This window comes from Ziziphus jujuba, chromosome 1 (assembly GCF_031755915.1).
Source record: "Ziziphus jujuba cultivar Dongzao chromosome 1, ASM3175591v1".
NCBI lineage: Eukaryota > Viridiplantae > Streptophyta > Magnoliopsida > Rosales > Rhamnaceae > Ziziphus > Ziziphus jujuba.
Window position 1 is genome coordinate 41,066,322 of NC_083379.1, and position 15,608 is coordinate 41,081,929.

At 36.3% G+C, this 15,608-nt stretch overlaps 1 protein-coding gene across 1 annotated transcript; it reads right to left on the reverse strand.

Moving 5' to 3' along the window:
* Nucleotides 1–1,188: 1,188 nt before the first annotated feature.
* On the reverse strand, nt 1,189–14,012 carry LOC107434920 (chaperone protein ClpB1). Its single transcript, XM_048468341.2, is given in 9 exon segments — nt 1,189–1,398; nt 1,502–1,508; nt 1,629–1,690; nt 1,734–1,878; nt 11,988–12,115; nt 12,600–12,914; nt 13,113–13,388; nt 13,509–13,726; nt 13,862–14,012. Coding segments are annotated over 9 exon segments (1,512 nt in total).
* Nucleotides 14,013–15,608: the final 1,596 nt, after the last annotated feature.

Below are 15,608 nucleotides of genomic sequence, written 5' to 3' on the forward strand. Positions count from 1 at the left end.
ATATATTCTAAAGATGCAAGAAGCTTTACGCTAAATTAATAGAATGATTTTTTTTTCCCCGAAAAAAGACAACTAACAAAATTAAAATACAATAACATAAGCTTCATTATCAAAGGTAACCAAGATCTTTCCAAGCTTCTTATTTATGTTATTGGAGTAGAAGCACATCATCAACGGCTATTGCACTCCGATAGATGGGCTTTCCGGTCCAACTCAAAAACTGAAGCCCGTATTTGGATTTAGTACCGGGCTTCATTAGCTAATAGCCCAAGTTATAGGGAAAGTTGATAACTTTTTAGCTCAAAATAATATTTCATGATTCTAGTCAAACTGTCCCGCGGTTGCATAATTAGGAGTCTTCATGTAGATTCTTCAACTAGTCACTTCCTCCCATATTGCTCCCTTTTGGACCAATGAATTAATCACCCTTCTTAATATGGTTATGGTACAGTGTTAATTTTATGCTTGTACTCTGATGCACTATATATATGTTTCATTGCCAAGGTTTCAAGGAGGGAAAAACAGCATGCTATGGCAATGGACCATACAGAAGTATTTCAAGCTGTGGAGGTAAAAAGGGGTGTGAAAGAGTATTATCTATGTGAAAATGCTGGTGAATATGTTTCCTTTGATGCTGCTCATCTCACTGAAAAAGCCAACCATCAACTTTGCCAAACAATCGCAGAATGGAAAACCAACTCTCTCTGGCTTTTACATCCTCAAAGAGATATTTGAATTATTTGAAACTAATTAAGAAAATATATTTTATGTATTATTTCTTAAATTTCAGAGATTGAAAAATTAAGTAGTTCACAAACTTATACTGTGGTATTGAATTGGTCTTACAAAAAAAAAAAAAAAAAACACTCTTAAACATATGCTTTACACTTTTCAGACTAATCCAAAACTCAAGTAACTCTCCTTAAATAGAAAGTAAGCCCGTTCTAGTTTCGCTTGTTTTTGCTGTTGTACAAACTGTTTGGAGTTTAATCCATTCTTCATCTTCTTCTTCTTCTTTTTTTCTCTCTTGCTAATTCTATCTCTAACCAGCCACTTGAAAAGATATTTCTTTGCTAGCCAAGAATGATTTCGTGTTTGTGACAATCCTTACAAAAAGCAAACATATACATATATATATATATATATACACTTTTAATAGGAAATTCAAGGGAAGGATAAACCACACACTCATTTTACACTATTATTGATAATCACCTTTTTATTATTAGGCATAAACAAGTGCCTAAATGATTCTTTGAAAGTAACAGCCTCCAATCCCCCAGCAGTTGGCATTGAAAGCCTTAAAAAAGATTTAAGTTGATCAGCATGAATAGAAGGGTTAAATAATACTATTTCATCCACGCGATTCAGCAGTTCTAACCTGAAATTTTTGTTTTCCTGCCAAATGAATAGAAATAGTCGTTACCATGGAGGAACTAGCCTTTATTAATTGTAGAAAACAAAAACATTAGAAAAGTGAAGTTAATCAATTTCTATGTACCTTATATCTAAATGTCAACCAAAATGTTGAAGCTAATCAATTTGGAATTTGGAAAAGAAAAATGAAGCAATGCTAGCTACTTAAAAATGCATTTTAAAAAAGCTACAGTGCAGTCTACTGAAGTTACCTCTTCAGCTTAAGTAAAACGCTTTTGGACCTCATGAAGAAAATCAATGAAGCGTTTGTTTCCTGCATTTGAAGCAAGCATGAAAATATTGTTACTTAAAGTAACCTTATGTCCATGATCATCAATTATCAGACCATGATCAAGCAGTGAAATCAGAGCTTTCAAATTAGAACCACTAGCCTCTTCAATTCCATCTAGAAAGAAAATGGTGTATAGCATTATCTCGAGAGCTTGCTCATCGCCATTGTACCTATGTAAGAAAATTTGGCAGGCACTTCATTTAGACTAATTCAAAAAAAAAGAAAAAAAAAGAAAAAGAAAAATGAAATGATATGCGATGGCACAAAATGAAAGCATTCTTATGTGATTATGATTCTATACATATTCAGATTCAATGAAGGTGTACTAGGTGATAGATATGTATAACAAATTCTTCATGATAAAAAATGTTAGAAATTTTATGTATCTAAATATACATAATAAATTCTATTAATCATAAATTACTAACCTCCAAACGCAACCATTGATAAATTAAATCTTTAATCCTGCAAAAAAACATAAAACAATATAAAGTAGTGCTTATGGACACACTACTCTCAAACCACTCTCATATTTTTGAAAACCTTAATATCAAAATACCGTATGGCATATGTTTATTTACATGCCCTAGACCTTTTATAGTTTCTGCAAGTAACACTTACCAATTAATTTTAACACACACAAAATACTAATAATTTAATAATATAATAATACTAGGAAAAATATGAGTAAGTCATTGGGCTTTTAAAGAGAGTTGGTCCTCCAGTCTAATGGGCCAACTGGAGTCTTATAGAAAGTGTGTGACCAAAGGCCCTACTACAAAATAATAAAATAAGCCAGTCCCATTAACGGCATAAATAGGCCCTATAAGTGAGTAATTGATTATGCCAAGTCTACAAATATTAATTTATTCAACATTCTCCCACTTGGACTGCATAATCATCATCATATAAAATCCAAACTCACTTACTATAGAATCTCCCGAACCATAATGCCATTTCATCCAAATATATAGTATACCGACAGGGCACAACAATATACTAGACTAGGCAGTAGAGATTCTCTTAGCAAATCTCCCAAAACATTATACCATTTTAACTGAGTACTTTGCCTGCCATAAACTCAGTCTAGGTATTAGAGATTTACCTAACCATGTGCAATCCCCCAACACACAAAACCATTTCATTCAAGCACATTGCGTATCGACAGGATACAACAATATACCCAAACTAGGTAGTAGGGATTCACCATGGCACCTGTGGATCAACATACACATATACATAGACTAATAGTCTCAACAGGCCTGTAAATACAAGGAGCAATAATATGTGTAATAAATCATCTCATAAATAAATAATGATCCACATACGTCAATGTATCAAAATACTCAAATAAATAAATAATGCTCAACATGGATATTACTGCAGAAATTATAACAAACTCCCACTGACCCACAGCAGTCTCAGCTGTCTAACAATCCCATAGGGGACACATGCTCCTCAAATATGCCTACGGATAAGGCCTTGGTCAGTGGATCTGCCACCATGCTGTAAGTAGGCGTGTGAACAACAGTAATAAGGTCTTCTTCAACTTTCTCCTTAACCATAAAATACTTAACATCAATGTACCTCGCACCAAGGGTACTTTTTAAATTATTGGAGAAAGATACTGCTGCAGTATTGTCACAATACATCATAGTAGGCCTCTCAATGGACTCAACCACTCCCAAATCACGAATAAAATTTCGAAGCCAAACTGCATGACGAGTAGCCTCATAACGCGCCACATACTCTGCCTCCATAGTCGAGGATGCTATCACTGACTGCTTGGCACTCCGCCAAGACACAGCACCTCCTGCCATGATAAATATATAACCAGTGGTAGATTTCTTATCATCCACACAACCTTTATAGTCTGCATCACTATAACCCACTACTTCAAGAGAGTTGGTACGACGATATGTCAACATATGATCTTTAGTACCATGAAAATACCTAAAGACCTTTTTAACTGCTTGGTAATGAATAGAACCGGGATTGCTCATAAATCTACCAAGCACACCCACAGTAAAAGCTATATCAGGCCGTGTACATACTTGAGCATACATAAAACTACCTACTGCTGAAGAATAATGAACATTTCTCATCGCCATCCTCTCTTTATCATTCTTGGGACATTGATCCTTAGAAAATCTTTCACCCTTTGTGACCGGTACACTTCCAGGAGAACAATTACGTATATCAAATCTCTTAAGGATTCTATCAATATAGGCTCTTTGAGACAATTGCAACACATAATTAGTTCTATCTCAAACAATCTTAATGCCCAAAACAAAAGAAGCCTCTCCAAGATCTTTCATATCAAAATGGTTGCACAACATCTGCTTTGTCTCAGCTAATAGGTCAGTGTCATTAGTAGCCAAAAGTATGTCATCAACATACAACACCAGAAATATAAAACTGCTCCCATTGACCTTTTTATATATGCATCTATCAACAACATTCTCCTTAAAGCCATTTTGGATGACAACCTCCTCAAACTTAAGATACCATTGTCTTGAAGCTTGCTTAAGACCATAAATAGATTTCTTAAACTTACAAACCAAATTACCATTCCCTGTTTGTTGGAAACCAACTGGTTGAACCATATATACATCCTCATATAAATCACCATTCAGAAAGGCAATCTTGACATCCATCTGATGCAACTCCAGGTCATAATGCGCCACAATCGCCATAATGATTCTAAAAGAATCCTTTGTGGATACAGGAGAGAAAGTCTCTGTATAATCAATTCCTTCTTTCTGGCTAAACCCTTTAGCTACAAGTCTAGCCTTATACCTCTCCACTTGACCATTAGAGTCCTTTTTAGTCTTAAAGACCCATTTGCACCCAATAGGCTTGCTACCCTCTGGTAACTTAACCAAATCCCAAACTCTATTTGATGCCATGGATTTCATTTCATCTTCCATTGCATCCAACCAAAAATTTGAGTTTGAACTGCTTATGGCCTCCTCATAAGTGACCGGATCTGAATCATCACTTATGTCAAACTCATGCTCCTACAAGTAAACCTCATAGTCATCAGGAATAGTTGATCTCTTAGTCCTTTGTGACCTCCTTAAAGGTACATCAGCATCTACAATAGCTGGAATATCCTGCTCTTCAACAATGAGTTCATTCTGACCAACTACTGGTCCATCAACTACTGGATCAACAATATCTCTATCAGGAACAACTATACTGGGAATGAAAACACTTTCTTCTCTAAATTGAGGCACCCTTGTTCCATTAATATCATCAAATCCAAAATCATCTTCAAAATAAATGGCCCTGTTTGATTCCACGATCCTGGTGGTGTGAGAAGGACAAAAGAATCTTGAACCCCTAGATCTTATACAATAACCAACAAAATATCCACTAATGGTTTTAGGATCCAACTTCTTAATTTGGGGATTATAAATCCTTACTTTAGCTTTGCAACCCCATATTCGAAAATGGTGCAAATTAGGCTTTCTTTCTGACCACAACTCAAAAGGTGTCTTAGGAATGAACTTACTTGGAACTTGATTCAAAATATAAGCCGCCGTCCTTAAAGCCTCCCCTCATAAATAATCTGGCAACCTAGAATTTGCCAACATAGATCGCACCATATCCAACAAAGTCTTATTCCTTCTCTCAGCTATGCCATTTTGCTGAGGTGTACCAGGCATCGTATATTGCGCATCAATGCCACACTCACTCAAATAAATAGCAAAAGGCCCTAAGTTCCTTCCAGTCTCATCATATCTACCATAAAACTCACCACCTCTATCAGACCTTACAGCTTTTATTTTCTTATTCTTTTGAAGCTCCATCTTTACCTTAAACTCTTTAAAGGCAACTAAAGAATCTGACTTCTCACGAATAAGCTCAACATATCCATAACGAGAGTAATCATCAATGAAGGTAATAAAATATCTGTAACCACCCAAAGCAGTTGGTGTAAAAGGTCCACATATGTCAGTGTGGATTAACTCCAAAACATCTCCACACCTAGCTAACTTATCCTTTCTTACCTTGGTAGTTAACTTCCCTTTCACACATTCAACACAAGTCAACAGATCAGAGAAATCAAGATTAGGAAGTATTCCATCCTTCACTAACCTTTCAATCCTGTGCCTAGAAATATGTCCCAAATGCTTATGCCACAACATTGAGGAATTATCATTAACTTTTGGACGTTTAGAAGCAATAACAGGCTCAACAACAGAATTAATAGAAGAATTGAGACCATTACTAAATAAATCAAGTCTATATAAATTGCCACATAAAGTTCCAAAACCAACAACTTTATCATCCTTATACATCTAAACTTTATTATTCCCAAACAAAAAACTAAAACCTTGATTATCCAAAAGTGAAATAGATAACAAATTTGTAACACCCCGTCCCAAATTGCACTGGAATCTGTGCACGTTGATCGAGGTTGATCGTTGACCGAGAGGGTCAAAAGTTGACTTTTTGTTCCAATTGGAATTTCTAGTTGACCAGGGTACCGTGGCGAAGTGCATGATGCCCCGAGTTCGTAGACTAGTAGCACGTCGAAAACGGAGCTACGGTTTGAAAGTTATGGGCAAAACAAGTTGAGGTACAAACAGTCCAAAAGGTGCCCCGAGTTGACTTTTTCTTGTGGTGTAATTTTGTTTTGACTCTTGTATGGTTGTAAAGTACTTGTCGATACGAGTTCATAGATTAGCGGCACGCTTAAATCGGACATTTGGTTAAAAAGTTATGGACGTTTGAAATTCGCCGGATACCGTAATATTTTATTATATCTGGCTTAAGTGCATAGTAATGCCACATGTTATCACCTGATTGGTCCACATGGAATGAACAGTGTCACACGGTGGCTTTTATTTGACAAAAATCTCGGGGAAGAGAGAGAAAGAGAGAGAGCAGAGAGAAAGAGAGAGAGAGAAACCGACCGGCCGCCGGAATTTTCAAATTTTCCTGCCGATTCACCTTACACACGCCGGCTACACTGAATCCTCTCCCCATTTCCGCCAAAACCCCAAAATTTCATGGCCGTTGGCCGCCGGACGCGCCCGGATCGAGGCGGCGAAGATCGGCGGCGATTTTTCCCTCCACCGCTGGCCACCGCCGATTGACCCCTTTCCGGCCATTTTCAGGCCACACGCACCAGCCACCCCTCGCCACCTCCTCAAGTCCGGCCTACCCACCAAATTTCATGGCCACGAGACCTCCGACGCGCCGGGATCGGAGCGTTTTCCGACGAGGGGCTGAAATTCTTCAAACCCCGATTTCTTCGCCATTCGGCCTTCGTTTGCCTCACCGCCGGTCCCGTTGGATTCGTCTCCCCTCGATCTACAAATCTACAAAAAATCTCAGCCAACGGCCATCGCACGCGCCGCCGCCGGCGACGGTTTCCGGTGACCGTGGCGGCTCGCCAGAAGTTACTGTTCCGGCGAGTACCCAGTTGCACCGCCGATCCCTCCCGACTGTGTTCGACCTCCTGAACCCGAATCCGGCATCCGTTTTCGCCAATTTGGGACGGTTTGGGAGAATTGAGGAGTTGAAACCCAAAAGCTTTCCGACGAGATTCCGACCACCTCGGGTCCGATCACCGGAAATTAAGACCGAATCCGTGATCCTCATCACTCGAGCTTCGATTCGGTATATAACTCGTAAATTTTAGATATCGTTTGGTGTTCGCTCCCCGGGTACCCATTTGGGAATTATCCGAATAAAATATTAATATATTTGGTTGGTATACTGTGGATGTTTTAGGTGCGCGTATGAGTAGTGGAGTTGATCCTGCAGAGGATCTTAGCTGATTTATGCGCTTAAGGTGAGTGACCCACCTTCAAAAATATTTTGGGCAATTAATTATGTTTAATTGGTATTTAAATTATGCTCATGTGGTACAATTTAATTATGATTTTATTGTGATTTAATTTGTTTATTATGCATGAGCACAGTATATTTCGGTAATAATCGTACGAGGTTTTAAGTATTATTTTTGGGCATAATTGGGTTAATTATTTTATGAAAATATTTGTTTAAATTGTATAAATTATGCCCGCGGTATTTTAATTGTTGAACCTCGTATTACGTGAAAATTATGGTTTATTTGTTATCGATATTTCGTACCGATTTGTTAAATAAAAATATGTGGGATGGTAAGTGAGAAATTTTGGTATATTTTCCACGGTAATTTTGGAAAACGGTACAGTTGGTTTAATAATTGTTTTAGACGCATTCATACAGTATTGATGTTCTGGTATGTGTATATGTGGTTCAGCGCGCAAGTATTATTATTTCTCTCGTGAGTTGCCATTGGACCGTGGGCAGGCAAGTTTGTTATTGGCCACAGCCGCCCCCCTCCTTGGCCAGGAAGATGGTTCAGCAGCGGTACTGTCGGGACGCCGAAGTGTCGTTTGCAACTTTCTCTCTTTAATCTCCCCGCCAGTCGGTGCTCAGGACGCTGGGTATCGGAGGGCATCACCGGTATATGGTGTGATGCGTCAAGTGAAATTTTCAAATAAAGTTTCAAACCCCAAAAGTGTTCAAAAATTATTTATTATAATTTATTACATTTTAATTATATATTGGGGTATTTATTTATTTATTGTTTATCAAATGTTTGATCCCTTGGTTTTCGGGAAGTACGATCATCGGTTTTGTGAAATTGTTTTAAAAAGGGAACATTTCCAACGGAGTGATTAGTGAGGGTTTTGAGGGAAAAATTATCATTTCCAACTGTTATTATTTATTTATTAATTGTTGGTATTAATTCAATTCCCTTATTGTTATATTATTATTATTATTATTATCATTAAAAGTGTTCAGTAGTTAGGGTCACTCATTGAGATGATTAGCATCTCACGTTTTTAAGTTCCGTTCCCTTAGGTGCAAGACGTGGTAGACGTTCTTCCGGAGCGAACCAATTTTCAGCTGCTATCGTGTTTCGAGAAGTACCTTTGTACTCATTCATTTCAGTGTATTATTTCTTTCATCTTTGTTGTATTTCTGTTGACTAGCACTTCATAAAGCTCTGTATACTATTTGGACACTTATGTTTTATTTATGCACTGGGCTGCTATTATTGTTGTGAAGTGCTGTAAATTGTGGAACAACTTGTAGTTGCGGGAGGAATAAGGGGGTGATTACAGGAGTGTGTTTTCAGTGCAGGTAATTTGTGGTAAGTCCATCCCTTAGGGGAGGTTCTGCCGGATTTTCCATAGGAGGGTCCGGTAGGGTTTCCCTGGGATCAGGGCTTGTCTAGGGTTCCGGTGAGGAATTTTGGACGGGTCCTGACAAATTCCTCCTAATTGAGGGTACATATGAAACTTCTTGTAATTCTAAAACATATCCAGTGGCAAGCTTTAACTTGACTGTTCCCATGATATTCACCTTCACTCTCGAGTTATCTCCCATATAAACATGCTGCTCAAGATTGGTTGGCCCCCTTTGCCTTATCATCCCCTTTCTTCTCTTGCTTTCCCTTTAAGGTCCAACAGTCTATCTTCTTGTGTCCAACTTTATTGCAGTATCCACACCTTCCATTGAAGTACTCTTTCCTTTCTCTAATCTGAAAAACACCATCCCTCGGCCCTTTAGGCTTCATACCAAAAAACTTCTTCCTATTGGGGTTAAAACCCTTCCCAGGCTTGAAACCTTGTCCTGGCTTGAATCCTTGTCCCTTCTTTTGGAAAAACTTCTTGGACTTATTTACCTGATGTGAAACCATAGCAACAGACCTAGACTTACTTAATTTAATATCATCCTCTTCCTTGACAAGGATAGCAGTCAATTCCTCCAAGCTACAACCTTTTTTCTTAGTATTTAAATTCGACCTTATATTATCAAACTGTGATGGAAGACTTCTCATTATAGAATAGGTCAAGAACTCCTCTCCAATGTCCATCTTAAAGTCCTTCAGCTTATTATAATAGGAGGAAAGTAGCATAATATGGTCCCTTACTCCTTTAATACCATTATACTTGGTATTATTCAATAGGTCCCAATAATGATGCTTCTCATTCATATCAAACTTGATAAACTTCTTTCCTATCTCCTCAAGAAGTCCCTTTGCAGTATCCACTTTAGGAATACTAGCATATATGGCCTCATCCATGTAATTCTCCATCATCATCATGCAGCGCTTATTAGAGTGCTTCCAATCCTCATAAAGTTTCTTAGCTGCTGTAGTACTCTCATCAGTTGGTATCTCTGGTGGATCTATCTCCAAAGCCAAATCCAATTTCATGAAGGTCAGATTCATAACTAAGGTTTTCTTCCATTTCTGATAATTTGTCCCATCCAATTTCATCATGGCAGTCATGGGCAGAAGGTTTGGGGTGCTACTAGCTGTAAAAATAGTAAACAACAAGACATTCAAAAAATTTAAGACAATTCAATTACTATTTTCCAGCCCCTCAACACAAAAACATAAACATAAATATCGCTTAGGGTCTTTGTAGCACTAAAGATACCCTTACGCAGGCCAGGGACAGTCAACCAAATAACCACAATCAAATATATTGAACTGAATCACCGACAGGGCAACTCAGAACCTGCAATACATGGCATTTAATTAACTTTCACTACCATTCCAGACGTCATACAAAGCAACTAAAACTACCAACAGGATAGCCTAGTTACCGTATAGACCCTGGTTAATAAGTGGGAGAAAAATAACATATTGGCAATTTCATGATATAGGTAAATAAAAGATAACCCATCCATTATGCCAACACACATTACATTGGTACACATAATGCAGATAAAATAAGTTTCACGACAGGTGAGTACTTAAAATTCCACACTACTATACCAACTAGGCACAAAGCCTCTTTAGGGAAAGCTAACACAATCAAAATTTTCATGCATAGATATTTAAATTTAATTTAATAAAATTGGAATGAAATAAATAGACAGATAAATAAATGAACCAATAATAAATAAATAAATAAATACATAACAGGTTTTTTTTTTTTTTTTTTTTTTTGCTGCTGAAGTCAGCAAACGACACATCGTGCTGACATCAGCACAAGCTCCAAATGGCATGCCGTTTCTCTCATCTTCTTCACCCAACCGGATCACGGTTGAGACTATTAATGGCATAAATAGGCTCTGTAAGTGAGTAATTGATTATGCCAAGTCCACAAATATTAATTTATTCAACATTCTCCCACTTGGACTGCATAATCATCATCATATAAAATCCAAACTCACTTACTATAGAATCTCCCGAACCATAATGCCATTTCATCCAAATATATAGTATACCGACAGGGCACAACAATATACTAGACTAGGCAGTAGAGATTCTCTCAGTAAATCTCCCAAAACATTATACCATTTCAATTGAGTACTTTGCATGCCATAAACTCAGTCTAGGTAGTAGAGATTTACCTAACCATGTGCAATCCCCCAACACACAAAACCATTTCATTCAAGCACATTGCGTATCGACAGGAGACAACAATATACCCAAACTAGGTAGTAGGGATTCACCATGGCACCTGTGAATCAACATACACATATACATAGACTAATAGTCTCAACAGGCCTGTAAATACAAGGAGCAATAATATGTGTAATAAATCATCTCATAAATAAATAATGATCCACATACATCAATGTATCAAAATACTCAAATAAATAAATAATACTCAACATGGATATTACTGCAGAAATTATAACAAACTCTCACTGATCCACAGCGGTCTCAGCTGTCTAACATTCCCATACGAGACACATGCTCTCATACCAATTGTTAGAAATTTTATGGATCTAAATATACATAATAAATTCTATTAATCATAAATTACTAACCTCCAAACGCAGTCATTGATAAATTAAATCTTTAATCCTGCAAAAAATGGAAAAAAATATAAAATAGTGCCTATGGACACACTACTCTCAAACCACTCTCAGATCTCTGAAAACCTTAATATCAAAATACCGTATGGCATATGTTTATTTGCTTGCCCTAGACCTTTTATAGTCTCTGCAAGTCACACTTACCCATTAATTTTAACACACACAAAATACTAATAATTTAATAATATAATAATACTAGGAAAAATATGGGTAAGTCATTGGGCTTTTAAAGAGAGTTCGTCCTCCAGTCTAATGGGCCAACTGGAGTCTTATAGAAAGTGTGTGACGAAGGGTCCTGCTACAAAATAATAAAATAAGTCAGTCCTATTAATGGCATAAATAAGCCCTGTAAGTGAGTAATTAATTATACCAAGTCCACAAATATTAATTTATTCAACAAAAAAGGCTATAAACCGCTAATTAGAACAACCTTACCTTAGTATAAGTGTAACGGTTCTCAAATGCTATAACTCCCACTGCAGCTTCAGATGGTTATAAGATGATCCGCTTCGGTGTAAAGAAGCATGCAATGTCCCTCAGCAGGTGTCTTGTGATGCACTAATACTGCAGAAATGAAAGTGGCTCGGGTGCTATTACGTCATCCAATTTCTCAATCAATTCAGTCCTAAAATGCTTTTTGGCCTATAAAACACAAATATAAATTGGACATCTTTTTTGCATGAGGGGGAAAAAAAAGAATATATATATATATACATATGGTAATAATTCAAAAGTACACGAATCTTCACGCAGCAATTTACCTCTGCTATGGTGGAAATATGGCGACCATCATTCAACCTTAATAGATGCTCTTCATTGCCTAGTTTTTTTTTTTTTGAAAATTTTCAATTTTCTTGCCATTTGATAGATATCCTCTTCAACATTAGATGTCAAAATAATCAATATCCTAGTGAAATCAACATGTTCTTGCTCATCCTTAACTTTACCATGAGTTAAAATCTGAAGCAGAGTGTCTTCATCATCATGGCATGCCATTTCAATAATGTCAAGCAAGACAACCCCAAAAAGGTCTCTTCTTCACAACTCCAGTGAGTTGTTCCCTAAACTCAGAGCCATTGTATTTTGACATGTCAAATTCAGTCAACATGTCTTTATCATCAAAAACTTGCTCAGCAATAGCTTTTGCAAGCTTTGTCCTGCCACAACCAGGATGATAAAGAAAAAGAAATGAACCACATGGGCTAGTGATAGACTTTCTACGGTTTAACAAGGCAGTGGTGACTGCAAATTTAGCAAGTTCTTGCCCCACAACCCTTCTTGTGAACCTCGGAAATAATTTTGGTTTTGTAACCGGAAGTAACCACGAAGTTGGAATGCCAGTAAAGGACCTCACTACCTGTAGAGTGCACCAATAGAAATTTAAAATTAGGTTCCATTTAAATCATAAAACCAACAAGTCCATTAGGGGAAATCCAAGTAGTAAAATCCATATTCCATGTGAGAGGTCCTATAGGTTGTTGTGTAGTAAAAAAGTGAGCATTCGCATGATAAATTAACCAGAGTGCTAAATGACTAACTTATGTTCCTTTGCTACCATAAAGGGAGTAACAATTAGCAACTGCTTTTGATCTGTCTTAGCTGCTAGACAAAGCTGAGTGACAAGTTTATATAGCTGTTGAAACACAAGGTGGTCCATCTTCTTTGCAATTTGCAGCTGCTTCATGTAAGAAACACACACTTGGCGTACCTGCTCCAACATTATTACATGTTTACTTCCTGTTTCGGATCTTCGCCATGAGTCTATCAGCGGCTTCCACTTGGTCTCAAATTTTGTCCATTTTTCCTTCAGTTCTTTATGCCCCTTTTTCACCTGAATTCATATGTAATATCAAGTAATTCAAACAAATTAGTTATGCTAATTAATTCCCAATCAATTAATGCTTACACACAAGGTTGGTTTCAATGACATATCAGGCATTTATTAACTTACATAAGTAGACCATACTCTCTTCCCAGGATACTTCTCTTTGGAAATTTCATTCAATTCAATATGCGTGCGAGTGAACAAGTATTCATCCAAATCGTCATCCGTGTCAATGTTATTTATCAGCTCAAAACATGCCCTTTGCAGCAGATCAACGGCCAGTTGCTGCTGCACAGACTTGTGGAGCTTATAGTTAGTAACAGCTTTGCTCTGTGGCAATAAAACTACAAACAAAAAGAGAAAAAGATTAAATATTAATAAACATTTATATATATATATGTATATATTTTGTTAAAAAGAGAAAATAATAGAATATTAGCAGCAAATTGAGCAATTAGTGCAAGGAAACGATAATTAACTGTCACTGCATTCGGTGGCAAACCAAGCAGCAACAACTAAAGCTTTGGGATGGATGTGAAGGCAATAAATCTGTTCCAATCGCTGTTTGTCTTCAACTTGAAGTAGGCCAATAAGTTCGGCTGAACTGGGTTTAAGCGATGACCACCCCATATCTATCTATCGGCAATAAAATAACTCATTTGTTTAAGCGAGGGCTTTGCTTTTTTCTTTTTTCTTTTTTTTTGGTGGCTTCCGTTTCGTTAATTACGTTAAAATGGGAAAAACGAAATTGCTTAGATCCTTTGATAATTTACTGGGTTTCTAAATTTACACCTTTTAATTGGAACAACTTTTATGAATGTAGATGATTAAGGTTCTCAAACAGAAAACAAATCAATTATCTGCTCAAAACAAAGAGTTTATACATATTCATGAATATAATTGTGCTCAGCACACAGATTACTGTTCATATACATATAAATTAGGTAGTATAATCAGAACCTACCTTAAAGATTTTTTCTTTCTCTTATCTGAAGCTTATCTCTCTTCTCTAAGTAGAATTCCTTGGAAAACGAAACCTTCGTGATGTTATAGACCGTTTTATAAGATAAACGTCTTCCCTTACCACTTGGAGCACCAAAATATATACAAAGTACTATGTGTCAATGTTTCATTAAAAAAAATATATTTTGCCTAGCTAAATCTTAATATATTTCAAATTGGATAATGCTAAAAATATTAGACGAGGCATCAAAATATATATAAAATGAAATATATATAAAAAATATTCTGCCTAACTAAATTTTTTAATATATTCAAATTTCAGTAATGTTAAGAGTTATCAAATTAGGCACAAAGATATGTACAAATGGATGTGTCAATTTTTTTGTATGTATTCATATAAATTTTCCAACTTACTTTTTTTTTTTTTTTGGTTGTGGGGTAAGAAAATATGCATGCGCGCCAAGGCTATCGAACGGAGTTTTCTAACGGATGGTTTGTTGCTTTTGTCCAACGGTGTTTATTGTTAAACAGTGAGGGTATTAAATTCTTTCATGAGAATCTATAACATATGTTTGCCCTGATTGTAGTTTTTAGTACCACTTTGAATGTACCAAAAAGATGATGAAACGGAAGATAAGATTCTGCAGCACTTATGACAAAGTTGTCCATCTCCCAGCCGACCTTGATCAAAAACTTTATCAAACTGATACTGACTGTCCACCCTCCCCTCCCAAGTCTGATTTCTCCTCATTCTTATCATCATCTAATTCCACCACTGAATCACTCCCAGAGTCATAGCCACGAAGTTTTGACACCCCACACCCTTATGTGCAGGAGTGACATATGGCCTACCCCTAGATGTAGGTGGTTTAATTCATAAGTGTTTTAAGTCTATAATAATAATAACAATAATGGGTGGTTTAAGTGATTTACGATTTCAAGGTTGTGGTTATGCTTCTTTTCCTCGTTATTAGTCTATTTTAATAATAATTATTATAATAATAATAATGGCATTTGAAAAGTAATAATGAAAGAGGAAATATATTAAATTTAGAGTTTAATATTGGATTTAAAATAAATTATAGACTTTAAAGGATTTGATATATTGTTATAGAATTTCATACACTCTATAAAAAATTTATAAAAATCCAACAAAATTTTTGAGGTTAAAGTTAAATTTCATATTTATAATTTTTTTTATAATTTTACTTTTAATATCCTTTCAATTCATTAAAATCAATTACTTCTTAAAATCTTTCAAAA